Genomic DNA, 14,210 nt, shown 5'->3' on the forward strand with positions numbered 1-14,210 from the left:
ACTGGTTCAGCAGAAAGGAAAAAAAAAAACCATGAAGATAAAATAATTCATGTCTTAACTAAGGTTTCCCCTGGTTATTGTGGTCTTTTATAGACACTGCCTAAAAGATAGTATTGAATCTTTTTTTATTTATTTTAAATTTTTCTTTAAAAAACATGAAAAAAATACAACGAAATATTTATAGTAATACAAAATTCAAAATGGCAGACCAGGTCCTTGATATCAAGAAGAAATAAAAGCAAAAAATATTAAAACATATAGTATATCTGTAGTTCTGGAAAAAAATAAATAGTATAAAAATATAAGAAAATAGATATCTGCCATTATATAGACTAGAAAGCCATGGATATTTAATTCAGTTTATAAATATCTGTTATGTGACCACTAAGTGCAATACACTATTTCAGGCGCTAGGAATACAAAGACAAAACTTAAACATGATCTGCCACCATAGAGCTTTTATTCTCTTGATACAAATGAAAGACTTACAAAGCATTGAGATGCAGAGCATGTACAAAAATGAATCATTATTAATAAAACTGGAAAATGTTTTATTATATTTCCCAAACATCACCTTTTTGATTAGTATTGTAATATTATGAGTTTTTTTTTTTTTTTAAGATTTAAATGTTCCAAAAAAAATCAAAACAAACCTTAATATCTTTGAAGGGCCTAAAATTCCTGAGAAAGTCATTCCTCCCAAAAAGCAACCTACCACTATATCTCGAAAAGAGCCACCAGTAAAAGGTATTTTATTTATTAAAAAGTTCTTCTCATTTAATCTTGTAGTGCATGTAGTTAGGCTCTTCCTTGCTTTATGATTTTATGTTCTGTTTTGTGCTTTCTATGTTCTGCATTTTTGAACTTTCTAAAAACAACTAATATCTTTAAAGTGAGATTCCTAAGTAAGTTTTTTACAGTAAAGAAAATATCAGTTGATCTGTCTAAGGCTCTCAAAGTATAACACAAACTAAAGGTTTAAATCTTTATAAGCTTCCTGGTGATCCTGTCTGTTGAGATTAATTCCTCACTCAAGCATGCCCATATGTCACAAATTCACATTTGTCTTTTATCTGTAACATTGTTCATATTATTTGATGTCTTTGTTCTGTTAATGTTTTATATACCTCTTAACAACTTTCCAACTTAAAATAAACTAATATCTTTAAAGTGCCCGAAGTGACTGAGAAAGTTATTACAGAAGAGAAAATACAAATCACTCCACCAAAAAAGCCAGAAGTACCGCCTCCTAAAGGTATATTGTTCATTTAATTTTTGTCAAATAACTACTTTACTTATTATAAAAATGAATGATTTTCTTGGGTTTTTACAGTTTTATATTTACTATGAAAATTCAGCCATATCAATCATTGTGATGTATGTGATGAAGTTGTCTGCATTTTCCTATTTTAGCAATGCTTTAATTGTGTCTTCATACTTCTTTTATCTTATTTGTTTACATATCTTGTAATTTGGAAAATTAAGAAAAAATTACTGTCTTTAAAGTGCCTGAGGTACCCAAGAAAGTCATTCCAGAAAAGAAGATAGCTGTTCCAGAGGAACCTGAAGCTCCTCCTCCAGCTAAAGGTACCCACCTCCCTTATAATATATGGCAGGAAAAATCTCCAAGTCTTTTGTTCTTTGTTCTTCTTTTATTCAAAATATAAATGACATTTTTTTCAATTAATGGGGAGAATGGAAGTAGACTTAGAATGGTTTTGGATTTAAGTTTAACTTTATATGGAATAACATGCTTATACTATAAAATTAGTGATAGAGAACTGGAAGAGACCTCAGAAACAATCTAGTCCAACTCCATCATTTTTCAGTTTTAAAAACTGTGGCCCAAGCAAGAAAGTGACTTGTTCAATGTTACATAGATATTAATCACTAGAAGTAGGATTGGAATCCAGAACCTTTTTTACTATACTACCTTCAAAGGCTATGTTAAAAAGTTAGGATCAGGTAGTGTAATGGTAGGGAACTAGAGCCAGAGGCAGATAGTGAGGCAATAGACTCAAGAAGACCTGAAATCAAATCTGGATTTAGACTCTTACAAACTGTGTGATTTTAAGTAAGTCACTTAATCTCTGCCTCACTTTCTTCAATTTATTAATACCTATCTCACAAGGTTGATTGTGGTATATAGTGGCAATATCGAAATGCTTATTCCCACCCTTATGAAGTAGAACAATGAAAGTAATGGTTGTCTAACCTGATAATATTAATATAAAATATTGATAGAATATATTGTCATCTTCCCGCAAAAATAATGATCTTTTGAAAAATTTGCTACTGTTACAAATGAGAATTGTATCAATGATAATAGAAAAATACAGCATAGCTAGTATGTTAACTTGCACAAATCAAGAAATTACTAAGCAAATCTACCTATGTATAATCTTTGTTAAATGTCTCTTTTATTTTCTCTTTATATTTTATGTGCACTTTTGGAATGCTCAAAAATATTTTTTTAAATCTTAATATCTTTAAAGTGCCTGAAGTACCAAAGAAAACTGTTCCAGAAGCAAAAGTTCCAGTTGCTGTTCCCAAAAAACCAGAGGCACCACCTCCCAAAGGTATCTATGACTTTTTTCACAGTGGTGAAATAATTGTCCTTTATCTGTCTGAGATTATAATGAGTATATATAATGAGTTTAGAGAGAATAAATTGTGTGTGAGAATGTGTGTGTTCCTTTCTAAACTTTGTATTTCCCTCAGCCTTCAAATTCTTAGTAATATATTTATTCTTGAAAGAATTCAGAATAATAAAGTCCCTGACGCCCAGAAATTTGTTCCAGAGAAGACTATAGTATTTTCTAAAAAACTCAGAGGTTTATTTTTTATAAATATCTTAAACTGTAGACCTCAAAATTATAAGAAATATAAAATATGAAAAAAGATATCAGAGACTCTGAGACAACACCTTTTATATCTTTACAAACCCAGCAGGATCTCAATTGCTGCTTATTCTCTGAGACAGGGAAGAATAGAATAAAGAATTATAAGGTCCCTGGCCATTAGGCTGATTAATTAGAGCACCAAAAATAAAATGATGTGCTTTTAACAAAATGGAAAATATTTTCCCCACATTCATAGATTCTTTTTTTTTTTTTTTGATGAGCAAAGGACCACGGATTACAATCTCACATGCTAAATTTATTCTTATTGTTATTTTTAACTACCTTTAATTTTAGTAATTAATGTGTGTCTCATGTCATGTCATTATTATTATTGTTCCTTTTTTCTTTGAAACTCTTCCAAGTCTATAAAACTGATATCTTTTATCAGCCCAAAGAATTGGTGCTGAAAGAAGAAGAATCTATTATATTTCCTAAAAGTAAAGGCTCCTAAGCCAATAAAGGTAGACATCAGCCATGATCTAAATCTGAAGCAAAGTTTTCTTTGTTCCTGAAAGCCTGATATTTCTCATTTCTCTTCATTGCTCGTAAACATTAACTTACTAATATCTTTTAAGTGCCTGAACTGCCTAAGAAAGTCATCCCAGAAGAGAAAATATCTCTGACTGTTCCTAAAAAGAAAGAAGTTTTATCTGCTAAAGGTACATTTCACCAATACCAAATCCAGAAGATCTTTGACTTCAAGACTGAAAAATTGCATGCTGTATCTGCTTGCATAGCATTTTCTCTGTCTTCTTAATTTCTAACTTAATATTTTCTCAACATACTAATATCTTTAAAGAATCCAGTGTATCCCAAAAATTCATCCAAGAAGAGGAGATATCAGAGCCCACTCCAGAAATAACACAGCAACTTCCAAGAGAAGGTATCCTTAAATAATCAAATTCTGAAGAAAAAACTTTTTTTGTAGTCCAGAGAAAAACATTTACTATTTCTTCTATATTTTTACACTACTAAATGTTAAACTACTAATATCTTTAAAGCACCTGGTGTATCCAAGAAAGCTATCTCTGAACGGAAACTGCCTACACATTTGTCCACAAAGCCAGAAGCTCCTTCAGCACAAGGTATAAATCCTGAGGATAAAATTCAACATTATATTTTGTTTTAAAAAATGTATGATGTACCAGTAGCTTGGGTCCCAGTTGAGTATGTCTCTGAAATTTCCAAATCTAAAAATACTAATATCTTTAAAATGCCTGAGGTTTCCAAGAAAAGTGCTCCAGAAGAAGCACTTCCTGCTGGTTCTAAGAGGGAGGAATTCCCAGTACCAGGTATTACTCCTCCTTTGTTCCAGTCAGAAGAAAATTAAATTTTTGTATTGGCTTTGAAAAGTAACTTAAATATGCTTTTAAAAATGCATTTATCTGTGATGTCTAACATAAAAATAATAATATCTTTAAAGTTACTAAAGGGTCAAAGGAGTTTATTTCAAAGGAGAAACTTTTCCCCAAACCCAAATTTCCACAAGGTACAGGTCTCCAACAATCAGCATTTACACACCTGTAGAGAACAAAATTGAATTTGTTCAATAGAAAATTGCTTGGGGTATAGGATTTTCCTTTTATACTTGTGACTTCTAAAAGTAAGACCATTGATATCATTAGAATGTTGAGAGTGACCAAAGATAGGACCAAATGTTTTTCCTCTCTGAACAGAAATTACATCAACCTCTTGTGACATTAAAGTCTGGTTACACCTTCTCTGAGTTGGAAAATGTGGGATTGAAATTTATATTGATTCCCATCCAGTGGTGCTGAGATCCTCTTGGGACCTCAACTGAGCATCAACTTTCCATAAGCATAGGTAATATGGAAATTTCAGAAATTTAGTATGAGTCAATTTTTGGGGGGGTCCACAATAAATACTATTAAAAACAAAGCAATTTTCTACAATAAGTATAATATAAAAATTCTATTAAATGTAATTGTAGTCCAGGAAATAAACTCCTCTAATCTATTTGACCTTGAATAAATCACTTAACTTTTCTCAAATTCCTCCTATAAAAATTGCCCCCGAGGTCTTTTTCTGCTCTCAAGGTCCTGTCAGAAATAAGTTATACTTCCTTTTTTTCTATATTGTGCAAATGATATCATTGATAAACTATTCACTTCTAATCCAAATCAAACTATAAAGAACTCCAAATAAGATGCTTTACAACTTATAGCCTTAGATAGTAGTCTGAGGGAAATAAGAAGTTAATCAATTATATTATTCTAATTGTTTTAATCACAGTTAATATGGTTCCAGAATATTATATAAAACAAATCTATTAAAACTGTAAGTCGATTCTGTCACTTTACATTTTTTTGTGCTTTCATTTTAAACTATTTTAAACAAACCAAAATATATAAAGCTCTTTAAAAATATCCATAAGAATTATTTCCTTATATAGATGCTATACTAAAAAGGACATCTGGAGATCTTTAAAAGTGTTTTCTCTGTTTTGTAGTCTTTATATTTGTTGTTGTTCAGTCATCCAGTTGTGTCCAACTCTATATGATCCTGAAGACTTTATTCATGGGATTTTCTTGGTAAAGATATTGGAATATTTGCTAGTTTCTTCTCCGGTATGTCTCCATTTTACAAATGAGAGAAAGTGAAGTAAATTAGGATAGGATTAAGTGATTTTTCCCATTCACTCACTTAATATGTTTCTGAGGCTTCATTTGAACTCAGATCTTCCTGATTCCAAGGCCAATGCTTTATCCATCTGAGATTGGACACTTCCTGACCCAGGCCTGGTGCTCCATACCATCTAGCTGTCCCTTTTCTTTCAGAGTACTTGAAGTTCAGAAAGAAGTCCCAGATGGCACATTAGTCTGTGTCATCTCCTTCAAACTAAATAGCTAAAATAATAAATCAAAAAGAAAAGATATTGCATGTTAAGGGAAGTGATTTTTTTCTTCTTAGTTGTTAATCTATGATTTTATTAGACTTTCTCATAGTAAGATATTCCCAATGTCGATATCTCCTCTCTGCAGAGCAGCAACTCATCAATACCTTAGCAGCTTAATTGAGTTGCCTAAGGCACTGAAATATTAAGTGACTTTCATATAGTCACATAACTTGAATGTAATCCAGACTAATACAAAAGCTAGTCCTCCAGTCAACATACAAAGCTAGCTCTCTTAAAGCAAATTGTATCACAATAAATATAAAATGTAGTAAATTCCTAGATTTTATATATCAATCCTTCCCTTTACTGAATAAGCCAGAATATGTAGGATATGTACCAACAATTATTAAACATTCAGAAGAGAAATTTCCTCCTATTACTGATTATTATTAGATTCTGAAATGGAAAAGGTTTCCTGTGCTCTTAATTAAAAAGCCAGCGAAAGATGTATTTGCTCTCCTAGAATTTTCTAAACTCTTTATGATTTCTAAAATCAAAATTAATATTTAAGTACCTGGGGTGACTAAGAAAATTCTCCCTGAGAAGAATGTCAATCCTGCCACTAGAGAACCAGTAACCTTGCCCATTAAAGGTACACATCATAAACTATCTAATTTAGATTAGAGAAAGGGGGAAAAAAATCTATTCTTGAAAATTAGTGTTATGTGTATGATAAATGTTTTTAACTGCTTTTCATAGTTGCTAAGTGTAAAAATACTAATATTTTTAAGTGCCTGAGTATCCCAAAGATACTGAAAAGAAACTGACTGTGCCAGTACCCCAAAAGCAAGAATGGTCACCACCAAAAGGTATATGTTACTACTTATCATATTATGGATGGACCAAATTCTTTCTCAACTTCACAATAACTTTGAGAATATGAATAATAGTAGTTGTTTCTACTGGTTTTTCAAAACCCCTAAAGATAAAAATATCAATTTTTACATGCCTGAATCTACCCCAGAAGCTATCCCTGAAAGCCAGAAATAAAACAAATTCAAAATATATGTTCCCATCCAATGAATTTTGAAGGGGAAATCTTACTAAGCATTAGTGTTATTCTGTATGTGTTATGTCTAACTCCTACATGTAAAATTACTAATATCTTCAAAGTGCCTGAAGTTCTCAAAGAAGTGGTTCCTGGAAAGAAAACTCCTGTGGTTGTCCCCCAAAACCCAGAAATTCTACCTGCTAAAGGTATATGTCACCAGTCAACTAATTTGGAAAAAAGAATGTCTTGTCTTCTGTTATTCAAAATATTGTCAAGTTGATGTTGAACCTCCCTAACTTCCAAATATAAAAAACTAATATCTTTTAATTGTCTCAAGTTCCCAAAAAAGTTGTTTTTGAAAAGAAAATATATGTTGCTCTTCCCCCAAAAGTAGAAACCCCACCATGTTAAAGATATACTTAACAGTCAAGTAAATCTAAAAGAAAAAATCTTGTTTTTTGTTACTGAAAATGTTCATGTGTTTCTATTAACTTTATAACTTCTAATTTATAAAAACACTAATATTTTTAAAGTGCCTGAAGTTCCCCAAGAAGTTATCCTAGAAAAGAAAATACATGTGGCTCTCCCCCAAAAGCTAGAAGTCCTTCCTGTTCAGGGTATCTATCTGTCTCATCAAATAATTATAAAAGAAAAATATCTTATTCTCCACTCTTGAAAAATCAGATTGATTTTTTTATTGATCTTCATAGCTCCTAATTTTAAAATTACTAATATCTTTCAAGTGCCTGAATCTTCCAAAGAAGTTGCCTCAGAAAAGAAAATACATGTGGCTCTCCCCAAAAAGCCAGAAGCTCCATCTGTGAAAGGTATCTGTCATCAATCAAGTGATTATAAAAGAAAAATACCTTATTTTCCACTCTTGAAAATCAGATTGACATTTTTACTGATCTTCATAGATCCTAATTTTAAAATTACTAATATCTTTCAAGTGCCTGAACCTTCCAAAGAAGTAGTCCCTGAAAAGAAAGTACCTATGGCTGTCTCCCCAAAACCAGAAACCCTACCTACTAAAGGTATATGTCACCACTGAATCAATTATGAAAGGATGTCCTATCTTCATTACTGTTTTCATGTTTCCTCTTAAGTTTCATAACCCCTAAGTATAAAAATACTAATATCTTTAAAGTTCCTGAAGTGCCACAAGAAGTTGTCCCTGAAAAGAAAATGACCATGACGATCCCAAAAGAGTCAGAAGTTCCACCAGCTAAAGGTATATGTCACCAGTCAAGTAATTTGGAAAGATTTATATATTGTCTCCTGTTACTGAAAATATTTTGAAGTCTCTGTTGAACAACATAATCTCTAAATGTAAAAATACTAATATCTTTCAAGTGCCTGAAGCTCCTAGAGAGATTGTCCCTGAAAAGAAAGTGACTGTGGCTGTTCCCAAAAAAACAGAGGTCCCACCATTTAAAGGTATATGTCGCCAGTCAAGTAATTATGGGGGGGGGGATGTCCTGGTCCCACCATTTAAAGGTATATGTCACCAGTCAAGTAATTATGGGGGGGAAATATCCTATCCTGTGCTCTTAAAAATCAGATTGAACTTTCTACCGACCTTTGTAGTTCCTAATTTTAAGTTTACTAATATCTTTTAAGTGTCTGAACCTGTCAAAGAAACTGTCCCTGAAAAGAAAGTGTCTGTGCCTGTCCCCCAAAAGCCAGAAGTCCCACCTGCTAAAGGTATAGGTTACTGATAAACTAATTCTGAGAGAGATGTTTTGTCTTCTCTTACTAAAACTATTTTTGTTTTTCTAATAAGCTTCATAACCTCTAAGTTAAAATACTAATATCTTTAAAGTACCTGAAGTGCTCCAAGAAGTCATCCATGAAAAGAAAATGCCTGTCGCTGTCCCCAAAAAGTCAGAAGTGCTGCCTCCTAAAGGTATATGTCATTAGTCAAGTAACTTGGAAAGATGAAAAATGAATTCTTATTGTTGAAAATGTTGAACAACATAATCCTTAAGTGTAAAAATACTAATATCTTTCAAATGCCTTAAGGTCTTGGAGAAATTGTCCCAGAAAAGAAAGTGCCTGTGGTTGTCTCCCAAAAAACAGAAGTGCCATCAGCTAAAGGTATATGTCCCCAGTGAAATAATGCTGAAGAAGTATTTCTCATCTGCTCTAAATCAGAATGATATATCAACTGACCTACATAGTTCCTAATTTTAAAATCACTAATATCTTTCAAGTGCCTGAATCTCCCAAAGTCATCACCCCTGAAAAGAAAGTGCCTGTGGCTGTCCCCCAAAAGCCAGAAGTCCCACGTGCTAAAGGTATAGATCACTGCTGAAATAATTATAAAAGAGGGGTGTCTTATCTTCTGCTCTTGAAAATATTCTGATGTATAAAAATACTAACATCTTGAAAGTGCTAGCAATACCCCAATAAGTTAGCAATGAAAATAAAATGTCTGTGGCTGTCCCCAAAGTCTGGAGTTCTACCAGCTAAAGGTGTAATCACTGCTGAACTAATTCTGAAAGAGGGATGTCTTGTCTTCTGTTTTTTAAACAATTTTGATTTTTCTATTAAACTTCATAACCCTTATGTATAAAAATACTAATATCTTTAAAATGCCTGAGATGCTGCAAATAATTATCCCTGAAAAGAAAATGCTTATGCTTGACCCCCAAAGCCAGAACTCCTAGGGAGGAGATGGGGAAAAGCTTCTCTGGCCTACAAAAAATTGCTTTTTGCTGTACAAATGTGATTTGTGTTTCTATTTATTTTGGTAACTACAAAATGTAAAAAAAAATACTAATATCTTCAAAGTTCCAGAAACTCCCAAAAAGATTGTCCCTGAAAAGGAAATAGTTGTGACTGTCCCTGAAAAGGAAATAATTATGACTGTCCCCCCAAAACCAGAAGCCCCACCTGCTAAAGGTATATGTTGCTACTAAGAGGAAAATATTTGTCTTCTATTATCAAAAATATTTTGATGTTTCTGTTGAAAAATATAACTCCTAAGTATAAAATTACTAATATCTTTAAAGTGCCTGAAACTCCCAAAGAAGTCATCCTAGAAAAGAAGTTGCCTGTTCCCAAAAAACCAGAAGCACCACCAGCTAAAGGTATATATCACTGGTGAACTCATTCTTAAGAAACATCTTTTCTGCTCCTGAAAATGACCATTGAAATCCCTAAGCATAAAAATACTAATATTTGTAAATTCCCAAAGGTCCCTAAAAAGAAAGTGTTTATGTCTGTTTCCCAAAAACTAGTACTCTTTCTAGCTAAAGATATTTGTCCCCATTACTGTCATTATGGGGGGAAACGATCTGGCTTTAGAGCTAGAATATCATTGAGTCCAACTCCATCCTTTTATCATTGAGAAAACTGGCCTATAGGCACTTAGATGGCCCAGTGAATAGAGCACTGGCCCTGAATTCTAAAGGACCTGAGTTCAAAGAAAAATGAAAGAGAAAGAAAGAGAGGGAGAACTTTTTCCCCTTCCCTTTCTTTCAAGGAAGGAAGAAAGAAAGAAACTGGCCTAAGAAAGGAGAGGCAATTTTCCTAGAGTCACAAAGGTATTAAATAGCAGTCAGGATTTGAACCCAGGATTTAAATCAGCTCCAAACCCAACACACTTTTTCTACTATATGATGCAATTCTGCTAGATAATGTCCACTAATATTTTTCTACTTGTTTTTAAAACACCTAAATATAAAAAACTAATATCTTTAAAGTGCCTGAACCACCTAAAGAGGTTATCCCAAGAGAGAGAGTGCCTGTAACTGTTCCCCTAGAGCCAGAGTCTCCACCAGCTAAAGGTATATCTTATCTGTTTTATTCCTTGAGGGGATTGGGAAACAGAACCCATCTGCCCTTAAAATTTTTCTTTCCTGTGAAAATAGACAATGTTTCTCCTTTTTAGTTGCTAAATATCAAATTACTAATATCTTTAAAGTGCCTGAAGCACCCAAAGAGATTGTTCCTGAAAAGAAAGTACCTGTGGCTGTCCCCCAAAAACCAGAGGTGCCACCAGCTAAAGGTATATGTTAACTGTTGTACTAACTTTGAAGATATGTCATCGTTTTAAAATGCTTTGGTGTTCCTACTGATTTTCATAGTGCCTAATTATAAAATCACTAATATCTTTAAAGTATCCGAACCTTCAAAAGAAGTTGTCCCTGAAAAGAAAGTGACTGTTCCCAAAAAACCAGAAGTCCCGCCTGTTAAAGGTATTTATGTACACTCATCTGATTCAAAAAGATCTATGCTTAAAAACGTTTTCATGCTTCATTCTTTCATGTGTTTTACATTTGTCTTCACCACTTCTAAATGTAAAAATACTAATATCTTCAAAGTGCCTGAACCTCCCAAAGAAGCTATCCCTGAAAAGAAGCTGCCTGTTCCTAAAAAAACAGAAGTCCCACCTGCTAAAGGTATTTATCTATACTCATCTGATTCAGAAAGATCTATGTTTAAAAACATTTTCATGTTTCACTCTTTTGATGTGTTTTACATTTGTCTTCACCATTTCTAAATGTAAAACTACTAATATCTTCAAAGTGCCCGAAGTTCCCAAAGAAGTCATCCCTGAAAAGAAAATGCCTGTTCCCAAAAAACCAGAAGTCCCACCTGCTAAAGGTATTTATGCATACTCATCTGATTCAGAAAGCTCTATGCTTAAAAACATGTACTTCACTCTTTGATGTTTTGCATCTGTCTTCACCATTTCTAAATTTAAAAATACTAATATCTTCAAAGTGCCTGAACCTCCCAAAGAAGTCATCCCTGAAAAAAAAGTGCCAGTAATGGTCCCCAAAAAGCCAGAAGCCCCAGCAGTTAAAGGTATCAGTCACTAGTCATTCTGGCTAAGGAATGTATGTCTTTCTCTCTTGGGAGAGGTGGGGGGGGAGATAAAAATATATATTTCTAGTAAATGTAACTATTAAAATTATAAAAATACTAACATCTTTAAAGTGTCTGAAACCCCTAAAGAAATCATTCCTGAACAGAAAATACTGTTTGTTATCCCCAAAAAGCCTGAAGTGCCACTTGTTAAAAGTACTCATTACATATGACTGGACTTGATAATTTCCATTTTTCTTGAGTTTAACTAAACCTAAATATACTAATATCTTTAAAGTACCCGAGGTTCCAAAGGAAACTGTCCCAGCCAAGAAGGTGCCTGTTGCTGCTCCTCCCAAGCCAGAGACTCCACCACCTGAAGGTACAGAGCAAAACCAAACCAAATTAGGAAGGAAAGTCTGTCTGTCCACCTGTCATTTTTTGGTCTAGAGAATGAATTTTCAGCCAAAATTATTTTTGTGGTTTCTATGTAAATTTTAACAGTAAAATTAGTCAATATCTTTAAAGTGTATGAAGAACCAGAGGAAGTTACTCCAGAGGAAATATATGAAGAGCCAGAGCCAGAGCCAGAGCCTCCCCCTCTATCACCCAAAGGTATCTGTGAAACCTGTTCAAATATCTCTAATTCAATCAGGATTCTTAACCCTTTTTGTGTGTCCCAGATCCCCTGGGTGGCCTGGTAAAGCCACTGGATTCTCATTTCAAAACATTGTCTTTAAATGCATAAAATAAACTATGTAGGATTACCAAAGAAACCAATTACATTGGAATAGGTTATCAGAAAATATTGAAGAACAATTCATGTTAAACACCAAGTTAAGAACCCAACCTTCAGAAAAAGATCCTTACCACAAGTGTTTAAAAGTCTGTGCATGGTGAAGCTATTATATGTTTCCTACTTATTTTATTGTTTCTAAAACATGAAAATACTAATATCTTTTAAGTGCCAGAGCCACCCAAGAAAATGGTACCAGAAAAGAAAGCCCCTCCACCTGTTGTCAAAAAACCTGAGCGCCCACCTGCAAAAGGTACTTATCATAACTAATAATGTTTTTCACATCTTTATATCTTGTAAATGTACCTGATTTTTTCTATTTGTTCTCAAGACTGTAATTTATAAAACTACTAATATCTTTTAAAGTGCCTGAGGTACCTAAGGAAGTGGTCCCAGAAAAGAAAGTTCCCCCTCCTGTTTCCAAAAAGATAGAAACCCCACCTGTCAAAGGTATATGATTGTATTGGGAAGTTTTTGAGTACAAGGGGAAGGACATGGGAGGAGGATTCTGTGGGTCTTGAAAATTACTTTTTTTTCTTCCTCAAATATGATTATAAATCCTAAAATTAAAAATACTAATATCTTTTAAGTGCCTGAACCTCCCAAAGAAGTTGTTCCTGAAAAGAAAGTGCCAGTGGCTGTCCCCAAAAAGCCAGAAGCCCCACCTGCTAAAGGTACAAACTATTGAGAAAACTCTGAAGAAAACCATTCTCTTCTGATCCTGAAATTTGTTTTGTATCAAATCTTCTTTTCTCAGTGCTCTTGACATTATGTTTATAATTTTTAAATTGCATTTTTTAATTGAAAGATGGGATCCAAAAAAGCCCCTTCTTATTCCTTCAACCTTTTTTTAAATAAGTTTCATTGATGTATTTGAATAGAATTATTTTTTACAATACACATTCTTTCTTGTCATTACTTTTTTATCTGATCCAGTTTCAGACTTTTTTTTCAGTTAATAAATTCTTGCCATCTTTGGATCAGCTATCTAGATAGTTGTACAAAGTCAGAACCTCATTTATATAGTCAAGTAAACATCACATATTTCTCAAGTGATCCAAAGTAAAATTAACTAATATCTTTAAAGTGCCAGAAGTACCAAAGAAACCTGTCCCTCAAGAGAAACCTGTTCCTGTTTCTGTTCCTGTTCCCAAGAAAGTGGAGTCTCCCCCACCAGAAGGTACATGTGAGCCCACTTACTTGTTTACTTCCCCTCTCTTGTTTCTGCTTAATGATTTAAGAATTTGTCTCATATTAGATCTCTTAATTAGCTCTAAGAATTCCTAACTTTGAAAGTGTGATTTATCTGATCAAAGCAATCTTGAGTATGGTCCCACAGACCAAAAAGAAACCTGATTTCTCTATTATAAATATACATATGTATCTATAACAATATATAACATAATATATCATATATATAAAATATGTTCACAAAAGGAGGATGATAGATATGAATGGGCAGAACGTGGCTATGAATAAGAAAAACCATATACAAAGAGGGATATTTCTTCATGCAAATAAGAAAAAAGTACACAGAAACCTGGCTAGATTTTAATTTTTAATCAAACTAGCATTAAACTTTTGTCAGAAAGAGTATTTTGACATCCATATGAAAAATTTTAAAAGGCAAATTGAAAGACAAGAAGATTAAGAGACTATTAGTAGTGATCCAGTGGTCCAGTAAGAGTTCATGAAGACCTGAATTTGGTACAAAAGATATTTCAGAAAATGATCAAATAGGCAACTGGTTGGATGTAGGTGAGGAGACAAGAAAGGCAAAGAGACAGA

The 14,210-nt window shown here is 33.1% G+C and overlaps 1 protein-coding gene across 1 annotated transcript in view; it reads left to right on the forward strand.

The window, feature by feature from the left end:
* The window catches only part of TTN (titin), a 322,989-nt gene that overhangs the window by 168,919 nt on the left and 139,860 nt on the right, over positions 1 to 14,210 (forward strand). The window contains 27 exon segments of the mRNA XM_051986127.1: positions 670 to 747; positions 1,172 to 1,255; positions 1,507 to 1,587; positions 2,496 to 2,579; positions 3,479 to 3,562; positions 3,703 to 3,786; positions 3,905 to 3,988; positions 6,934 to 7,017; positions 7,555 to 7,638; positions 7,762 to 7,845; positions 7,959 to 8,042; positions 8,165 to 8,248; positions 8,432 to 8,515; positions 8,634 to 8,717; positions 8,834 to 8,908; positions 9,025 to 9,108; positions 10,740 to 10,823; positions 10,936 to 11,013; positions 11,140 to 11,217; positions 11,345 to 11,422; positions 11,543 to 11,626; positions 11,925 to 12,008; positions 12,155 to 12,241; positions 12,592 to 12,675; positions 12,789 to 12,872; positions 13,013 to 13,096; positions 13,510 to 13,602. Coding sequence (XP_051842087.1) covers positions 670 to 747; positions 1,172 to 1,255; positions 1,507 to 1,587; positions 2,496 to 2,579; positions 3,479 to 3,562; positions 3,703 to 3,786; positions 3,905 to 3,988; positions 6,934 to 7,017; positions 7,555 to 7,638; positions 7,762 to 7,845; positions 7,959 to 8,042; positions 8,165 to 8,248; positions 8,432 to 8,515; positions 8,634 to 8,717; positions 8,834 to 8,908; positions 9,025 to 9,108; positions 10,740 to 10,823; positions 10,936 to 11,013; positions 11,140 to 11,217; positions 11,345 to 11,422; positions 11,543 to 11,626; positions 11,925 to 12,008; positions 12,155 to 12,241; positions 12,592 to 12,675; positions 12,789 to 12,872; positions 13,013 to 13,096; positions 13,510 to 13,602 — 2,244 coding nt within the window.

The sequence above is a fragment of the Antechinus flavipes genome, chromosome 3, assembly GCF_016432865.1.
Source record: "Antechinus flavipes isolate AdamAnt ecotype Samford, QLD, Australia chromosome 3, AdamAnt_v2, whole genome shotgun sequence".
In the NCBI taxonomy this organism is placed as follows: Eukaryota; Metazoa; Chordata; class Mammalia; order Dasyuromorphia; family Dasyuridae; genus Antechinus; species Antechinus flavipes.